This window comes from Parasteatoda tepidariorum, chromosome 6 (assembly GCF_982258835.1).
Source record: "Parasteatoda tepidariorum strain Cologne lab strain chromosome 6, Ptep-v5.0, whole genome shotgun sequence".
Lineage (NCBI taxonomy): Eukaryota > Metazoa > Arthropoda > Arachnida > Araneae > Theridiidae > Parasteatoda > Parasteatoda tepidariorum.
The window spans coordinates 3,893,112-3,914,268 of NC_141760.1; the positions used below are offsets into that span (position 1 = coordinate 3,893,112).

Genomic DNA, 21,157 nt, shown 5'->3' on the forward strand with positions numbered 1-21,157 from the left:
ACACCTCTTTAAATCAAATTCTTGAAAGAAAATTTAATAACAGAGAGCCAGTGACGAACACTCCAAACTGTGAAATCAGTTTAAACCGTCGACATAAATGTTTAAAGTTAAGAAAAAAAGAAATTAATTCATTGAACTCCAGAAAGTAGAGGCACCTTTCCTTCTCTGATTGTTTTAGAATGAAATAAAATTTCTTGCACTTGTCAAACTTTTAATCGTAATTGAAAATTTTAAATCATACTGTGTCCCCCGATTTTAATTTTTATTTAAACGTTTTCAATGAAGTAAAATTTCAATACAGACTAATGAACCCATCAGATATGACTTAACACAAACGAAGACTCTATCGAAACTTACGTATTTATGTGATATGATTTATTCTGTTTTAACGTTAATCATATCGCTAAAATTTATAATTGGGTTTGCTTTTCAATATTGTGGCACCTTTATTGCATAAACTCAAAATTAAGGCGAACATTAGACAACAGAAAAAAATACATTCTTAAATATAGAATCCGGTTATTGATTCAAATATTGATTAAATGGGTGGTGCAGCTTGAAATATTTGTCTCATTATTACCTCAAAGAAAACTTTCTTCCCCTGGTGTTCCATACGAAATATTTAAGAGAGAAATGTTGCTAAGAATGGGCTTCATGTAAATGAAGTATCTTTTAAATGCTATTTATAACTTTTGTTTTATGGAGAGAGAATTCTCCTGTGCGACACAACTTAATGGTTTTGTCGTAAAACTAAGAATGAAAGTCGCCACTTTAATGATTGATTGAATCTCATATTAAGTCTGCGCAATAACAATTTTTGCGTTTAATTGCATCACAAGATACTTTGGGTCAAGCGCCTGGCTGATGACTTAAAAACCGGGGTTAGTGGATTAACTTTTCTGGTTTTGTATTTTATCTTATTAAAAAATTATTCATATACATATTCCTAACTATTCAGGAGTTTTTTTTTAAAGTGTTTTTACTGGAAATTTTTTATTAGTTTCCTAAAATCTTGAACTGTGAATTCCAAGGAGGGGGAACATGAGACAACCTCACGGGACACGCTGAAACCACGTAAAAAATATGCAATCGTATACAGTTCCATCATTTTTTTAAATAATGGAATAATAAATAATAAATAAGTCATCCTTTAAAAAAAATGAAAGATAATAATTTTTACTGCACACAATTATTTTTTGAATTTTACTTAAAAAAAATTGTTGGTGCTCCTGCTAACTGATTCTGCATATTGAAACTGGACATAAAAGTTAAATAATTCCTGATAAATTGAAAAAGGCATATCAAAACAATAGCTTTGCAATGAAATGTCTGATATTTCCTGAACGAGGTTCAAGAAAAATAAAAATTATATCATTTTCCTGCACCCTCATTTTATCAACATTTGTTGTAAATAAAATAAAAATATTTTTATCCCCATTGCATTCACATAAATTTAATTCACTACAGAGCATTTAGATGTAAAAGCATGCAAACATAATTTTAAAATATTACATCTGTAGCAAATTTTATTCTTTTCATAATTTCTTAAAAAGAAGGTAGTGTTCGATAATTTTTTTTAATCTAAATTCCTTTCAAATTTCTTGTGTAAAATAAAATGTAGTAGTGAATGTGCAAAATATTCTGTTAAATTTATCTGTTTTTTTCAAAATATTCTGTTTTTCGTCTAGTTTTGTTTAGAGTTACGTTTGAAATTTTACTCTAACTTAATGAAAGTAGAAAGCAAAAAACTTGTTTGGAATTCTTGTTAATAAAATTAATAAAAATGCATATTTGTAGACCAGATGAATTTAAAGTAATTTAAGTATATATTTTATTAAATATTTGTGCAGTTTTATTATCTGAAATTTTTTTATTCCTTATTTCAGACTTGTGCAACTTAAATTTTTGAAAAAGAATACTTGAGACGTTTCTACTTCTAAAAAAATTTAAATAAGTGAAAATAATTATTATCAAAAGTTTGAGTATTAACTGCATAACTTTATAAAAATAACCATAATAATGCTTATAATGAAGTTTCTCTGAATTATTTTCATAGTCTGACATATCTCGGTGGACAAACGTACCCCATGTTCTTAGTTACACTAAATATTACATCTCCTTATCATACAACTGCAGATATTTACTAAATTAAATACCTGACCCTGTAGAGTAATTTCAATTTATTGCTCTATTATTATAAAAACAAATGTAGTAGAAGGTAAAGTGATAGAATTCAAAAAATTACTTAGTGCTCTAATACAACTTGTTGGGACAAAAATGGCAAATTTTTAACTTTATTTAGTTTTAAGAAAATTTATCGCTTCAGATTCTTTTCTTCTCATGTTTCATAAGATTATTTAATTATTTCAATGCAAAGAAATTTAAATTCCATGTGCTTTCTAAGTGTGCGCGTTCACGCATGTTCTCGAAAATGAAAACATTGCCAGACATCTGTCATCTCAGAAAGTGTATTTACATTTTTAATACCCAAAATCTAACTTCGGAAAAAAAATGAGGGAAAAAAGCAAAAAAAAACCTAATGCAATGAGTGTTTTAAATGAATAATTATTGACACACTGATTCAAATCAAGAGAATGCAGAATAGGGTAATGGTTGGTCTACTACATGCAATGTTTACGTTCAAAAACTTTGTATAACTCGATAATAATAAATCCTCTTAAATAAATTAATTTAATTTTTTCTGCATAAATGAAACATGCGTTGGGGGTGGTAAACATGGACCATCAAGAATGAGAGTGTTGCTAAGCAACAAAATAACTAGAGGTAAGGCTATTATTTTTTTCATTATTCACTGAAACAGGTGCTGTAGAAAACGGATTTTATTGATCAGATGATCGATAAAACATCTATAAAAACAAAATTCATTGCCTCGGTTTTCTTTTCGCTAAGTCATAATTGACAAGAAAAAATGGATTCAATTGTGAATTGATTCAATTGAAATGTGTCATCGTACAACTACAATGAATTCTCTTACCTTGCTGCCAAACATAATTGATGATTCTATTAAGGTCTATGGTAATGTTCTTACTTGAATGAATTTTTTTTTAAATCTCTTCTTTTAAATCTCTTCTTCTTTAAGCTTTTTTTGTTGTCTAAACCTTGCTCTTCTATGGATGGTGTTTTCAATAGAAATGTAAACAATAACAATCTCGAGCTTGGGACCTACTCTAGTTCCGGTTAAAAAGTTTGCAGCTGCTTACTACATGTTATTCTAATAGGCGATGTTTTCAAACGGATAATTTTGTTTTCAATAAAAGAAATAAATTAGATAATTTCTGAGCTCAAATCTGCCGTCTTTCATAAGATATTAATGTTATTATGTAATTCTGGGGAGTTTGGAGTGAAAATGTGTTTTAGTTATTTTGTTATTTATTATTAAAAAAGGTGACATGGTTGCTAGATTTTGAACAACTCGCTTTTTTGGCAGTCTTGATTTGGCCTCTTTCCATTTGTTTATTACTGTTTGTTCGTGTTGCAAGCTGTGCACCATCTTATGTTAGTGTTAACACTTTTAGTATTGTAAACACAAGTATTGTTAGCATTGTAAACATAAGTAATAAGTAATCAAATACATTGTTTGCAAGAATCTCAAAACACAATGATGCCAAATGACTTTAAAATACAACTGAAACAGTAACCCGGAAATTTAGGCAGTCCCGAGCTTGCAGCGTTCCCTAGTGTAGAAAACACCATCCATCCAGGTGGCCGAGCGGTTAGCTTGCCTGATTGCGAAGCAAATGGTTGCGGTTTCGGTTCCCCCTCAGAGCATCGATGTTTTTCTCTGTGTGTTGTCCTCTGTTGCGTAAATGTGGCGCACCCTATGAAAGGGTATAGTGTGGCGTGGGTAATTTTGCTCGCCTCCGGGACTTAGGTACTCAGATGCCCACCGTGTAGCTTTAAATGAGCAACGATTCCGTCCGGCATCTTCCAAAGCGAAGAACGAGAGTTCAGGGCCTGCCACTTAGGAAAAAAAAAAAATCTTTTTTTATTTAAATTTTTGAGAAAAAATTTTTTTAGTTATTTATGCAAATAAAATGATATGCGATTTTAAATTAAAAATACTTCAATTACTGTAAACTGTATAATTGATAAAATGCTTAATGTCAATTATTCTTATATTTCCTTTGTGTTTTGTTTCCCTGTGTTTTCCTTCTAATTACTTGCTTTACGTTTTTCTCAATTCGTCTTTATTAAAATGTAAGCCTCACAATAAATTTATTAAGATATTTTATTTTATGCATTTATTTATTTTTTGTGCCGAATTTTTCCTTTTTCGTGCGTTTTCTGTTATGAAACTGTTGTGGAAAACGATCATACGTTTTGAACTTGAAATGAAATTTAGATTTGATAAATGCATTTTGAAACAAAAGTTTTAATATCCACAGAAATTATACTTTTAAACTAATGTGAACAGTTAGGTTTTAGGGTATTTTAAGTAATTTTTTCTAAATTTATTTATGATAAGTTTTAGAAAGAAATGTTACATGTGTGAGAAAATATTTTAATCAAGCGGAACCCCTCCCCCTTTTTTTTTAGTTAAATTAAACATGTCATTGAAAAAATGATTTAATTTATATTCCCATAAATTTTCAATAGTTTTTTTTATGAAACTTGTGACTAAATAAATCTAGTGCACAGATTGATTATTGAACCTAATTTTAAAGAAGGTATAAAAAAAACATCTGCTAGTACCACCTGAAACTATTTGAGTATTTACTATCAAAAGGAAAAGATATTTAAGGAGAAGAAAATATTTAAAAATGTAGAGATAGGAGTCATTTCACTAGTCATAACGTATCTGGTTTGCACTACCAATGATATTTCAATCCAAATGAATGAAATGTGAAAGCAGCAATGAAATCGATTTTTAATTGCTGAAAACATCTTCTTAGTGCTTTCTCATATGGTTTTATTAGGAAAGTAATAACTATGACAGTGCACTGCGCCACAAGGGAAGAACACTAAACAATTAAAAGTAAACAATAATACCTGTATGTTGAATAATATAAAATGTTCGATATGTTTCCAGTCACTAGTTAAATTCTGAAAATCATCAACATATGTATTTGAGTGTGATGATCGTTACAAACGTATCTTCAATTCAGCTAAGATTACAATTTAGGAAGGGAAAACACTTTTCAGATGAAACCATGCAACGAGAAGTATTAAATTGCATGGGGAGTTGCTTTGGGGGCCATACTAGGGGAAAGGAATGATGGTGAAACTCTATAATTTCCAAAAGGCATCGATTGTAGTATTATACTTTTGTATAAGTTGCCAGTTGCTTATTCTATTGAGTAACATACCATCTAAAGTAATTTTTGCTCCCTTTTGTGTCATATCGTATTTCCTTTCTTATTGATTACTCTGGTCATTCTGACAAGTGGCTCGATTTTACAATTTTTTTACTTTAATTATGATTACCCTCTATATATACTACCCTACAATAATGGTAGGAGCACTTTCATTTATAGACATTTGTTTTAATTACATAGAGAATTATTTTGCAACTTCAGAGGTATCTAGATCATGTGATTTTTCATACTTCATCACTAAAATTTAAAATTTTCAGAAGTTTTAGAAACCAAAAATAAATTGCGAACGAAAAAAAGTTTTTTGAATACCCTATGACAGAAAATCCCGAAATAAGCTTGTCACTTGCATCGATTACTTTGATTGTTAATTGCAATAATTGTATGAAATTTTGCAAACGTAGCTTAAATATTTATGTAAATATGGACATTTTTACGAAAAAAAAATGTTTTTTTTCTGTCTTAAGTTTTTGTAGTTTTTTAAAGAAAGCTTCGAAAGTCATAAAGTCAAATTATTTTTTCAAAGTTTATATTTTGATTTAAAGAGTATTGTTTTATGATTCAGATCTATGTATTCTCTAATCAGTAAAAAATTGTGATAGTTGAAATTCGCTTCATTATGGTGAAAAACCCTTACAAATGAAGTACCTTAGTTCGCATAGTTAATAATAGCAAATAAGTGCACAGTTTGATTTTCACAAAATTGCTAAACTGATTTATTATCCATCAAAGACCCCATAGAGATAATTAGCATATTTTTTTTCTTTTCAATATTACCATATTTTGTACTAGACATTTTAATATCATATTCACACCGATACCGACAGCACGCAAATGACAAAAAATAAATTGACTCTCTCTTGAACAATATAAGTTCACTTACATATCGTCTTCATTTTTGACTGAGCGATTTCAAATCTCCAAGAAATACTTGAAATTTTACTTATTTAAAAAAGCAGACCAGCTGGTTGCCGGAAGTGGCTAGTAATTATAAACAGAAGTTCAAGTATAATTTGGGTAGAAGTATTTTTCTTTTACATTTTTCCTTTAATTTTTTTTTCTTCTACTTAGAACGGATGATTGTTAATCAATCATCTTACAGCCAGGCTGGTGCCTCAACATTTTAACGCAGATTCTGCACTTGCATTGAACTCCGTTCTTTACAGTTATTTAAATTGATATATGCATTCAATCTGAATCATTTCATTGAATAAAGTTCTAAAGAATTATTTTAATCTTAATGCTGAGAAGAAAACAAATTACTATAAAATATGTTATCTTAACCTATTATATTTTTTCATTACTTGTGTTTTAAATGGAGTTCCAGGGCTCCACCTTCAAAAAAGGCCTACCACTATAAATGGGGCCCAGGATGCGATCGTCTTTACAGGTCTATGTTCGGTCTGATCCTAAACGTAGACTTAGCAGACTAGATTCTAAGGAAATATTCTATAGGATGATAAACTAGCAGGTGTTTTGAATGTTTCTTACAACGTTTGTAATATTGCTGTTAAAAAAAAATAAGAAATCTAATTGAAAAACTGAAGTCACAAAACAATTAACAATTTTTGTAGGAAAAAAAACGAACAACGAAAAAAAAAAATTTTTTTTTAATTTCTAAAACTTACATGTAGTATTTATAACAGTATCCATCAATTAAAACAACAATTTATATTGGAATAGCGTCAGCTTTTATGAGGGTCAAATTGACCCCCCTCCCCCAATGACGGTATTAGCTAAGTCTAGAATTCGGTTGTTCCAGTGCTAAAACACTGCTATCAGATTTAACGATACATACGGGACTCTTGGAAACATATGAAACAAGGAAACTTCTGAGTAAATGCTTTAATTTAAGACTCTCTGCCGAAAAAATTAATTAATTAATGGAACAAAGAAACACACATTTTTAAAAGAAATAATGAAGCTGCATTTCTTCATTCTGGGGTTGTACGATGTGATTTGGTGCAGAAAACTACGCGATGTTAAGCGGAGCTTAAAAAATTATTCTTATCCTTTATGATGCAGAATATTAAAAATTAGATTGCTAAAGTTGCACTTGAACTATTGTCGACCTTTTAGAGTCGGTTTAGAAGACTAAATGTGAAATTCAATCAGATAAACAGAAATGATTTCTACCAGTTCATTTTCACCTTGGTCAAAAAACTCTGATTGCAGAAAACTGAGTAGTTAAGAGCTCTCATGTTTTGCTTCAATTGTAAAGGTAGCACTCTAGAACAATATTCATGGGCTACCCACCCTCGAGATTTGAAAAGTACCAAATAGGATTTAAGTGAAAAGCTTTTTATTATTTTACTTTTTAAGTTTTATTTTGAAATATTAATTTTGATGCTTGATTGCTTAGCCATTGAATGTGATCTTTGGTTCATATTGACATACACGAAAAAGTCATAGAGCCACGTGGCGAAAAACTAGTTGCTTATCCACATGTTGCATAGTTTAAAGTCTCACAAAATCGTTTAACTAAATGTGTGGAGTAAATAAATCAAGTCCCACTGTTGTCGAGTTAATCAGTGGATTTCGTGGCTTGTATTGAAAATTATTGAAAAATTCTACATGAATTTGAGTGGATAGCCACAGTGGCTTAGGAGAGAGAGCGTTCGTCACCGCGACCCAGGTTCGATTCCCAAGGGAGGCTGAATGATACGAATTCTGCTCTCGGCTCACGCCGACCACAGTGTGGACATATAATGTCCTCAGTGGTAGATATATCATGTGTTATAACCCCCTTGCCATCGGGTTAATAATCGTATAAGGTTTTCGTGGCTTCCTCTTCATGTAACGCAAATGTGGGTTAGTTCCATCAAAAATTCCTCCAAGGAAATTAGTTTGTCTCCTTGATTAATCCATAAGTTCCTTTGCCTTCTGAACTGGGTTTAAAATTACAAAGCTAAGGAAGTAGTCCTAAACTCAGAATTGAGCCCGATGTTCAACGCTTGTAATAATATTATAATATAAGGCATGTATTGGTTGAATAATGGCTATAAAATATCGATTGAATCGGGTAATTCTATTTAGGGCCGATATTGTCTGAATAGTGCCTATAAAATATTAGATTAATCTGATAATTTTATATCGGGTCAATTTTGGCAAAATAATGGCCCTTTAAACCCTTATCGATCCAAGATTCTGAATATCGCTCCAATGAGGTAGCCCTGCCAATGAGAGCCCTACTTATTTTTCTGCAAGAGATGATCAGCCATTTTAACAAATTTTATTTTGTGCTATTAAACATCGGTGTTTTGGGGGTATAAAGGTATGCTTTTTTGATACCATCCCAGTTTGGTGTACGGACGATTATTGTAAGGTATTACGTGCTATTAAATTTTGTCTGATGATACAAAATACAGTTTGTGAAAAATCTTTATCATTTAGAGCTTTTTTTTAAAGAGTACAAAAACTGATTAGAAAAAAGTTTTAAATTTTCAAGATATTCAGACTTTTTTTATTAGTTATTAAATACGGCTCACAACAAAATTATGAAAAAAAGATTATTCTTTCCGCACACGAGCAGTATGAAAGAACTAATCTAAATGCTCATAAAAAATTTTAACGTTTTTTCTTTTCAAATTTAAAAATATTAATTTTGTAATTAATTTTATTGAATATTTTCAAAATTATGACAAAAGAATATAAGCAGAAATATTAGATTTTTTTTATAAAAATGTCCGTTATTTCCATAAATATTTAAGCTAGGTTTACGAAATTTTTTACAGTTATTTCAAATAAAAATGAAAGTAATCGATGCAAGTTACAAGCTTATCACTATAATTTCTATCTTAGGTTGTTCAAAACTGCTTGTCTTCGTTCGTAATTTATTACCGGGCTCACAATACTATGGAAGCTTTAAACTTTATTCATAAATGAAGCTTTTAGTTGATGACTCTCAGTAGAAATAATTTAAAAAAGAAAGCGTACTTGTTGATACATTATGTGTCTGTTTTCAATGTTATCTTAATAGTGATTTAATCCAAATATTTTAGATAGTTTACTGTTGAAACTCAATAATTTTAATCGTGCAAAAATTTATTGCTTTTCAATTTACAGTCATTATGTTAACGAGGCATTTAATGGGGATAATCTTTCGGACGCAAATATAGATGAAACAATTTCAGTGAGATGTCGTTTTACTTTTTTGCAGATAATCTATGTGGTGAGGAATCCCAAAGATAACGCCGTCTCCTACTATCATCATCACAGAATGAGCACCTTTCTTGGGAACTACAAAGACTCGTGGGAGAACTTCTTACAGCTCTACCTCAAGGGATACTGTAAGTCACACACGTCGATTACCGCAATAAACCAATGCCTGCTGTTAAGCACAACAACGTGATTAAGCCCAACCATGAAATGGGCCTAATCACGTCTTTTCGAATTGCAAGTACTCAATTGATATAAAAGGTTTGAAAACTGAGAAAATAATTACATTTGAAATGATTTTTACAAAATAAAAAAAGCACCCTTACAAAATAAAGTGATAGGTAATAAACTCTTCGTAAGACATGCTTTAAATATATTGCTTATAGACCCTTACCTCATCGCTTTGTAGCGGAGAACCCAATCGTGGCTACCGTTTGCTGAAGATGCAGAAGTACAGCTTCAATTTTGTTTCTTTATTCGCATTAAACAGAGTCATAAACCAGTCATGTGTTAAAATACTGCATTTTGCTAACATATGACAAGTAAGATATTTCTCTCTGTATTAAAAAACCTTTTTAGGTGCTCAACTTTATTCTGATGCACAAAACTTAGAAATTTCGATGGTGTGTAGAAAAACAAAAGGGAGTGCGATAGAATAAAAAAAGCTAACATTCAACAATTAATTCGCGAATCATTAACCGTTAAACATATAGTAAAATATACCAAGAGTGAACCACTCCGCAGTCAGCAGAAATTTAATTACAGCAAGCCTGCCAACAACTTTTTGCAAAAGATTTTATAGAGTGGTACACATTTAAAAACCAAAGCTTTCAGAATTTTTGGTAATTTTGTCTACATTTTAAAAGCTTCACTACGAAAGAGCTGGAACAAAGCTGCATTGCATATGAACTTTTGAAATATTTATAGGGGTGGGAAAATAAGTTTAAATTAATAAAAAATAACAGATTAAATTATAAAGATACCACCAGAATAAATTTTTGCAAAAAGCGTAGAAAGTTGTCAGCCGTGTTACAGAGTTGAAATTTAATGTGCTGAAAAGGCTATTTACATTTATAAACTTTTGCGAGTTTTTTTTTTTCTTCAAAATTCTAATTTTGTTGAAAGTTATTACAATAAATTTTCCCCCCATTTATTTTCACTATTTTTTTGAAGATTTAATTCCAATTTGAACTGTTACGCGATTTGTTATCGTTCATTACTTCTTATTGAGTGAACCATAAACATTTCTTTTTCGAGCGCAGTTGATTATTTTTCAAATCCAAGCAATCATTCATTTCCTTATTATATATCAAAGTAATAAAATGTTCTTACATAAAAAAATCATGTAATAAAAAAGTTGCAAGAAATGTATAATTTCTTATTTTTGGAAAACATTGATTTCTAAAAAGAAAAAAAAATAAAGATGAGTGTAAAACAACTACAGAGGATGCTGAATGGAATGAAGAGGATTAGAGTTACCTAGCGACAAAAAAAAGTTCATTAAGTCACCAATATTTTTCATTAGTAGAAACAATTTAGAAAAAAACGATTATTTGATGTATATCAGAAGCATATAACACAGTTTGCCCTTTATTTACCTAAGGATAATACTGTCGTCCTAAGCGCATCTCAAAAAACTTAAACTTTCGGTATCAGCGCGTTTGTAAATGATGATTCCACATCTGCCGTATATTGTATTAATTATTGTTCTTAAAATTTTTATTCATCATTTTTTTATCGTGTCCATGAACAATTAAATGGCCTCGTGTGCCTTCGAAACAGCATCCGATATATCATTACTGTAAAGGATCTCACGAAGTTCTGAAGCCAGTGGCACCATACCCAGTTGTAAAACATATGGGGTAAGGGCTGGGCACTCGAGAATGTGATCCGGGGTAAGTTGGACATCGGTGCAGTTCTTGCAGGGAATATAAGCTCTTATTTCGTCGGGAAGAATTTTCATCTCTTTAAAGTGATTTGTTCTTTGTCTAGTAATTGTTGATGTTAAGATTCGGGAGCAATCAAAGTCAGTAATGAGGGGTTTCTTGAAGGAATGGGGCAGAAGTCTGCGTCCTGCAACTGCATTTGCGTCTGCAAGCGTGATGGTGGTGCAAGGTTGGTCGGCACCTCTGCCTTCCTTGGCTAAGGAGTCCGCACACTCGTTACCCTCAATTATTCATCATTTAATTATTCTTTATTAATTTAACCGGTTGTTAAAGTAAAATTATTTAGAGTTTTAACTAAGATACGCCTTTTTGGCCTTTCAAAATTTTTAAGGTTAGCAAAGGGTAGCTCAAAAAATGAATTCAATTTTCTGTAAAAATAATTCAAGCATATTGATAAATAATTCACGTAATAATACTCATTACTAGCATAAAATTGTAAAAAATACATTACCAATGTAAATTAAACGTGGTAAAGGCATTGGTAAATATTGGTATTTCTCGCAAAATAAGTATTAGATAAATTAAAAACAAAGTAAGAATTTGTGTTACAAGATAGCTTTCATTTACTTACAATATGAATTTTTTTTAAAAATAACAGTAATATTTAGCAGAAAAATGCACTAATAACATTCGGAAACTTGTTCACAAAACTGCAATCGATTTTTTTTCAAGGAGGCTGTCAAGGTTCTTCAAAATCAACTTCTTGTTAGCAGAAATTCCATTTAATTTTTCATTGCTTCTGGGGCCTGGTAGGTGACTATTATTGGACACTTTGGGATTTATAAAATTGAACTCGATAAACTCTGATTCAATAAAGTCGATTTTGTACTTCCAACTTCTACCATGCTTTGAAGATACGGCTTCGATTTTGTGCTGCTCAACTTACAATTTGAAGAATAATCTTATTTCCCCAAAAAAGTATTTCAAGTTCACAGGTAACACCTCTACTCTTGAAGACGCATTTTTTACTGCTGTAACGAAATTTTGGAATGTTTGTTTCCTATGGAACGAGTCAGCAGCCATAAAGGTGCGACCCGGCTCAAAATATTTTATTATTATTTCTGAAACAACAATTTCTACTGAATTTATTTTATAAAGAAAAAAAATAGAAACCAATTTTTATTCTGCGATGAACAGTTATCGTGTCACAAAATAATTTGATGGCTGTCTCGTCTTTTCTTCCACTCAATATTCCTCCATGTCATATAGCTGCTAAAGATAAGGAGAACTCTTCTGTTTTTCCCTGCCTCATTGAAGACTAGAATGCGGACTTGGAACATCAAAACGTAGTAACATTATTATTTTTTACGTGTCTGCACAGTATACTATAGAATCTTTGCTTTCTTTATATTCAGAATTCCGAGTACGAGACTCGATTGCTCTGTCTTTATGTTATTTTCCTTTTTTTTCTTCATTTTTACATACTTTACATGACTTATTAATATTGTCTTTTGAATGAATTTTGCTGTACATGCTGAACTTTTTTTCATATGATTCACATTCTTCGAGAACTAACTTCACAGTCAAAATATTCATTTGTTTAACAACCGAGCGATATTTCTCATAGAACACTAGTTAGTATATTTTGATTTAAAGTCATTATGCATCTGAGTAAACGATAAATCACTAGAGAGGTATAAGCGATTAGGATCATGCTCACTGTAGTAAAGTGATGGTTGAAATGAATTTATAAGTATGAGTATAGGATATTCATATGTTTTGTTGTGAGACTCTGTTGAACAATTTTTTTTACTACTTTTGAATATTAAGTTGCTGTTCTTAATGCCTTGTAGTTTGTTTTATCATGTGAGAAAAAATGTTTCGCAAACAATTTGAATTGTACCATTATGATCGTTTAAGAAATATTGAAATGATTCCAATCGCTTAAATGTGTCAATATTTTGTACTGTTCTTTGATTGAAACAAGATGCAGCATTTATGATATCAGTTGAGTCAACAATTTTAAAGTATTCTGAATTTATAAAATTTCTTCCTGCTATCGATACTTTTGTTGCACATTTTCGTGAACATGAACAAGCCGGCCTTATGTATGGTTTTGGGCAACCTAATCAAGTTTATGGTATTTTTCTTTCTTTATGCGAAGTTTTGTATTTTTTTTTCAAATGGTATATTTTTGGTACATATAATACCACTTTGCTTACTATTAGTATCAGTATCTGGTTCCATAATAAATTTTGATTTATTTACTCACAACTACATTTTCCTCCAAATCTGATGTACTATCACTGTAGTTCGCATCATCAGGAATTAAGTAATCAGGGTCTCTTCGTGCCCCCTTAGAGGAGATATTAGGGGCTTTTCTTAGCTTGCTGGGGAGAAAAATGCCTTTATTTAACGCAATCACTACGATTGATTTATCACGAGACAATTTTTTGATGATCTTAATAAAAACCAAGCATTTTATTAAACTAATTACAATAATCTTAAAATATTTGTAAGAAATATTGATACTTTTTGAATTTATTTTCCTTCAACAAAGAAAATGTGCAGTTTTTGGATATTTCAACTCGTAAAGGCTTATTTAAAAACTTTTAAATTAAAATTTCTCTTTTCTTGTTTGGTTAGTTTATTTGCACTATCATCGACTTAGAATTTAAAATGAAGCAAAGTAAATGCTTATGTTTAGTCACAAATAGGTATAAATCATTCTATTAAATTTATTAGTTTTAATTTAGTACTAAATTAAGTACTAAATTAAGTACTAAATTGATAGTTACTGTTATCTAATGAACAAAATTGAACTACCTATTATAAATTTCTCAATAATAAGTTTCTTTATGACAACAAATATTGCTTATAATGAAAAATTATTCTTTATAACAAATTGTTTTATGATAAAACTTCACATAAGCAACCACTTGAATTACAGTGGAGTGCTTATCCCATAGTGCAATTGAAACAATTGAGATACTAATGCAATTCATAGTTAAACGCCATAAACTTTTAACAAAGACTTTAGCATAATGAATAAAACGAAATAAAAATTGCTGAACAAAATTTATAAGAGCAAAAAGTAAACATCCAACTTTCTTGGAAAGTACAGAACATTTTTTTTCTTTGGTTATCTGTAATTGAAGAATGACGATTGCATCCTTAAGCATCGGAATGAGCAGAACAACAGGACTCAATTCTGAGCTTCATCGCAACACTAACATCCTAGTAAAGAGATGGATAATCTCAGCTGTCTGTTTGCAGAGAAATTTCTTTAGAAGAATCGACATAGTTACGGCCATTTTACTTAGGGAAAAATGCTTTTGTTGGCAAGCCAAGAAGGTGTAACTTTGAGTTTTGAATAATTGGGTAAAGAAACTGAGATATGACCGCTTAAGTTTTTAACAGTTTTTTGAGATCCGACTTAGTTCTTTAATGATTTTATAATATTCTAATAAGTCTTCTTGCTTAAGAACTATGTCAATTAGCTCAGAAACATTACTGAACGAGGAAAAAAAAGCAAAAAAAAATAGAAAGATAGAAGTCTTTTTTTGCTTAGGATAGTCTCAATAACTTAATTAAAACTATTACTCTTATTTAATAAAATTAATTAGCTGTTTTCGGAGACCAGCTGTTTCGCCTGTAACTGTGTGCTGGGGATTGTTGAGGGATATCATTAGATTTGAGATGCATTTTTAGAATGCATTTAGATGTTAGATTTATAAAAAATAAAAATACGCATGTTTTGTTTAGAATTAATATTACTATTTTCAGTGGTGTACGGATCCTGGTTTGATCATGTCCTGCCATACTGGAGGTTTTTTGAAGAACATCCAGAAAGAATGCTATTCATTTCATTTGAAGACCTTAAACTGGTGAGTCACTTCAATATTTTGTATCAATCATTGATACGGCAAAAAGAAAGATCTCACAAAGAATTCAAAGTAATCTATCATTGAAATTGTAATATTATGTAAAGTAGCACACCTTTATTTGCATTTTCAGAGAGACAATCCCTGAAAATTGTTCATTTGAGTAAATATTTCTAACTATTTTTATTCCCGATCAATTGAAAACCCAGGATCGGGTAGCTTTAGATGTGATTTTTACATATCAGAGTAGCAATCTTTAAACGTTTTTTAAAACTTTTTTTTGAATGCATTTTGTGACTCTTTTTATTTCATCTTAAATTTTCCCCTTCCCAAGCCCATCGACTGATCCGCAATCATTTTTGTTTCTTGACAATAAATAGATTAATTAAAAATAATTAAATTAAAATGTCCCATTAGTGCAAATTGAATTAATGGGATCTTGTACGGCTGTTTTTCGAAGTCTCCGTTGTAATATGCAATGATGCTTTTTGAGAATAATATTCTCTTTTCCTAACTGTTGAAAGTTTGAAACAGTTACTCATGACTGTTAGATCAAGTTTAGCCCATCTAAAGCCAGCTCTGCCTTTTCTTCTAATAAAAATAGCGCAAAATCTCAATATGAAGAAAAGTTAAAGTTTTGTGTAAATGAAAAGCGTGTGTGGTGTAATTTTTTAATGTTTAAAAACTTACCCCCATGCTGCTTTATCTGGGCTCATAAAAATTTGCAAAAACTGAGAATAAGGCAGAGATTTTGTTAATTTTTATCTAAGTAGAAAAATGTCACTAAATAGATTTTTTTTTTAAAAATAATAGTAACTTTTAAATTATTTAAGTCATTTGTCCTTTCTAAATTCCAGATAATTCGTCATACAAGATGATGTATATAATTTAAAATCATTGCTTTGTTTTGAGTGTAAAACAGCTAAATTGTGGTTTTTTTTTTATTTTCCTTGGAGACGGAATTTCGATAAACTATGTGAGCCCGCTATTTCAAATTATCCAATTGTTTTTCTATGGGATTTAAGTCAAGTGATTTTGTTTTCCAATCGGGTGCGTTAATGTTTATAAAAACAGTTTTTCAGCCAGGCAAATTTTAATAATGTCATCTTGAAATATAAGGGTATCAAAGTCACCTTGAAAGGCATTCATTAATTAGGAAACTCCAAGTTCATATTTTAGTGCTCGCCTGCAAGTCAAATCTGTAAGAAATACGCCGATAAAATAAAATCCAACAAAAGTACACAATCTTGAATTATGCTTTTCCTCAAGGGGCAACTGTTTTCTTTTTCAACACTGTGGTAATCATATTTTTACTTCTTCCACCTAATTGTGAACGAGAGTATTGAAATGGTCTTTTGCAGGATCTTCCGGGCATGGTGTCCAAGATAGCATCGTTTCTGGAACGCCCTCTCTCCCCCGAAGCCATCAAGGCCATATCCAATCACTGCACATTCGAGCAGATGAAGAGCAACAACATGGTGAACAGGGAGGTACTTCCCATCTCAGATCTCTTCGACATGACACAGTCCAAGTTTATGAGGAAAGGTAAACAACAATAGTATTTGTATGGATTTAAATACCAGGTTTTATTCTTAAATAAAATGTCCCGTTTTTTAAGGAACATCGCCCGATTTCTCGCTTTCATAGCAATTAATACAACTTTTTGTCACTATCGATTTAAAAATATACATATATATATATATATACTTTTGCAGTCCTGTGTGATTTAGTTATTTCAAAACTGCACAAATACTTAGCAAATAATACAGGGTGATTTTACAATGATGGGATAAACTTGGAGGGATGGTTAAACGTACTAAAACATACACTTCGGATACATAGCATAGGAACGTGGGGTCAACGGGGTGGCTACTAAATATTGTAACACTCCAAAAAATCAAAGTTAATATTCATAGTTTTGGTAAAACAATTGCCCTCTTTCTCTCTCTCTCTCTCTCTCCCTCTGTTTCTGTGAGTCGAATTTGTTTTAAGCAAAATATTTAGAATAATTTTAAAAATGGAATCAAAAAAGGTTGATGATTTAACAGAATTTCGATTGTGAAGTTTTGCAGGTAGAATACTTAAGCAATTAAAATCTTTTGGGTTTAATAGAACATTTATAAGTAGAGCTATAGATTGATTATTGCATACTAATAGCTATAAAAATCAATCCAGGTCTGGTCGTCCACGCTTAGTACGTACATAAGAATGAATTCGTGAGAAGATACAAAGAAAATCAACAACGTTCTGCTAATAAAGTGGAACGCGAGTCGTAGGACTATGCTAATTATATTAAATGGAGACCTGGGTTTTCTCCCTTATCACAAAACAAAAAAGACTTAACTACTGAGCAAATATTAAAAAGGTTACGAAAGGTAAAAATTTGCTGAATTGGCACGCGGCACTTATGAAAGTGTTCATAGTATAATTTTTTTCTGATGAGAAAATAGTTTGCGCAAAACAAAGGCTTAAAATAAAGCATTCTTCTGTATGTAAATAGTTAAGGTGCATTAAAAACATCTTTAGAAAAGAATAGCAAAGTAACTCTAACATAGTAATAGTAGTAATAATAAAATCAAGTATGTCAGTTATAATTTCTTGCTTCCTTCTCGTAATAAAAATATGTTCCAAACATACGTCATCAAAAGTATTTTCGAAAAATAGCTAAGATGCATTAAAAACATATGCTTCAGTGCGAATTACAAAGTAACAATGTAAGAGTTACGAAGCTGTTACTATTTAATAAATTATCTCGTATATAGTAACAATAATATGTTGCTTATAGTTTTTTGCTTCCTCCTCTTAATAAAAATATATTCAAAACTAGTTAGAGTTTGGGAGGTAGAAAGGTGCTCCAGTGATACGCCGGAGAATTTTATTTTGTACTATATCCAGTTTTTTAATTTGGTTTGGCTTTACGCAGCCCCAAGCAGGGCTGGCGTATATCAGTATCGGTTTAATGCATTGTAAATACAGTAGCCTCTTTAGGTTAAGTGGAAGTGCTGAGTTAGAGTTCAGTAGTGGTCTAATGCAGCGATAGGCAGCATAGGCTTTGTTTACTGTTTTATCTATATGGAGGTTCCAAGTGAGTTTATCATTTATGCATAGGCCTAGGTAATTGGCCTTATTTGTAATTGGTATTTGGTTATTGAATAGAGTAACATTGCTATCAATGTTTTTAAATCTCTTTTTCCTGTAGTAAAAGTATATTCGAAAAAATAGTAAAGGTGCTTAAAAAACATATGTTTTAGTAAGAGTTGCAAAGTAACGCTAACATAGTAACAAAAAAATAGTATAGTAATTGTAAACTGATATTTAATAACTCTTAAATATGGTATTACTATCCAATCAAAATAAGATATTGATTTAAAAAAATTTTAAGATAAAACTTTAAAATAATAAGTAAAAATAAAAAAGCGTTAAAAACAGCTAAAACCAAATTTGTCTTATGTAAATAATTAAAATAAAAAGTGGAAACCAAAAATAAGCAAAACGAAATTTTAAAGATATGTATGCTAGCAAAAACAGCACTTCATCAGGGGACACACTGTCAGCTAACACACTAAAGATTTTCTGTAGTCAGAGGTTAAATCAAAAACTGACTGTGCCCACTACTGAAAAAACTAAATAAGAAAATGTAATACCTCAGAACTTCAAATGTTGAAATAAAGATGTAAATCCGATGATACACACGAAACACAAGACAAAAGTACACTGAGAAAACACTCATAAGGACATGTCTACATATATGAAATATAAAGTTACAGTAATAGCCAACTGAAATATAAATTGCCACATCTTTACAAGTTTAAAAAATATATAGTGTTGATCTCTTTCAAAAGACTTAAAAAAGAGAGCAAGACATTCAATGATTAAAAATTATTCTATAAAATGCCTCCACCTATATTCTTCAGGAACAAAAAATGGATCGATTAATTTAATCGAGTCATTTTCTTTAGTTGTAAGAGAATTTAAAAAAAGAAAAGGACCAAACTTACAAAAATAAATAAATAAAAGATTCAAAAGTTAAAAAAAGAACTTTATCGAAAACTTAGCTTTAATATAATTCGGCAAAAGATCGAAACGACCAAGTGACAAGGAAAATCTAGAGTTTGGTGGTTATGATCACATCCCTGACTTCGATGCAGGATTTACACCATCTATTTGTGTTGAGTAGAAGGTTGTTATTGATTCTTGTTTGCAGCACCAAAACGGCTGTTCGAAGCATCTCCCTGCAGTCTGTGTTTGATTAGATTTAGATTCAATCCTGGCTAGTTGAATATTTTCCAATTGGTTTGCCACATTACGATGAGCTGTAGCGTTCTCGTTCATGAAGAAAAACTGAGAACCCATAACACCTCTAAAAAGTTACATATGAATTTCCCCAGTTCAGTAACGTGCATTGATAAATGAAGCGCCTTTTTAGCTTGATAGTAAGTCTAGGTCCCAAGAACGTGAATGAATTACAAATAATAGCACAAAAACAAACATACTATCATTTCTGTAGGCAAGAACATTCCTCAGTGTCTAAACGCAGATTGCTTCGATTCGTTCGACTTTGAGCTTTTTATTTCTTTTCTACTTTTATTGTACTTCAGGAAAACGTGGTATACTCTTATTAAGGAATACAAAAATCACTTTACTTGACAGTTCAGAGATTATCGTTAAAATGTTCTCTTGTTATTTTGCTTTTTAATTGATCTATTCTCCTTCTCATTATCAATTTTGAAGTCTGATTAATATATATAATTAGTAGTAGTAGTAATTTATTTACGTGACACAAAAGCTGCACATTCGCGATGATCTGGGAAAATTACCTAAGAAAGATCCAAATACATGCCAATACAATTATGATCCTCTGCAGAGGGGATGGCTCCCAGGCTTTAGTAGCCCGACGATCTGCGCGCGAAGTCGAGTATTTTAAGTTAGAGCAGTTGCAGCGACTAGCTGCGCCAGTGTAGCGATTAACGAACAATTTCTGGGAATCCGCTCTCACGTTTAGCGAGTTCCTCTAGTAGTTATGACAACCCAAGCAGAAATTTTTTTTCTCTTCCTGCAGTACAGTGACTGTTTTCCTCCAGTGCAGTCAGTATGTGCAGTGTTTTTCTCCACCTGGCATTCTCGGCCAGTCCTGTTCATTTAATTTTCTTTTTTATTAAATATCGTTAATTGTTTTTTTATGGCTGGCATTTTATTTTAACAATGTTTTATTTATTAATTATTTCTTTAGCAAAATATTAATTTTTTCACTTTAAATTATTTCAGCGCATGTGGCTTAACCAAAGAACTTATACGCTTCGCGTAAAGAAGGGAAACTTCCTATACCAGGGGTGGCGAACCTTTATACACCAACGTGCCATTTTTTCTAAAAAATTGTTTAATGAAATCACAGAGGTGCCGTCAAATAATTTTGACTTCATGATTATTGGGAAAATAATAATACTAAATACTATCAACTCAAAACTCTTTATTTACATTGAAAAGAAAATACATTTTGTAATGTCTCAGTTACACGCGTAATTCAACTTAAAGTAGCATCAGTGGGACTTCTGTTATTGCAGATTAAATGACAAATAACTTATATTAGGTTGTAAGATATTAGTTTAAGCAAGACTGTTGATTTTTTTGCTAGTTATTTATTGTTAGCTTGCTTTTTATGGTTATTAATTGTTCTTTTAGCATTAATTGTTAATTTTTTTATTAATAATTGTTTATTATTTTGTTTGTTTTTTGTGAATTTTAATTTAATTGTTACATATGCTTCATAGTGTGTGACATTTGTGTAATAACAATTCATAGTGCAATAACAACTGTGATCGGTGTCGTGCCCAAAATATTGTGTCGCGAGCCATAAATGGCACGCGTGCCAAGAAGTCTAGCTTCTCCGATACGTAGC

At 30.9% G+C, this 21,157-nt stretch overlaps 1 protein-coding gene across 1 annotated transcript in view; it reads left to right on the forward strand.

Moving 5' to 3' along the window:
- The window catches only part of LOC107443195 (sulfotransferase 1B1), a gene marked incomplete at its 5' end in the record, with an annotated part of 110,496 nt that overhangs the window by 81,889 nt on the left and 7,450 nt on the right, over nt 1-21,157 (forward strand). Inside the window, 3 exon segments of the mRNA XM_087165326.1 lie at nt 9,493-9,622; nt 15,164-15,264; nt 16,623-16,806. Of these exon segments, the coding sequence (XP_087021452.1) occupies nt 9,493-9,622; nt 15,164-15,264; nt 16,623-16,806 (415 nt within the window).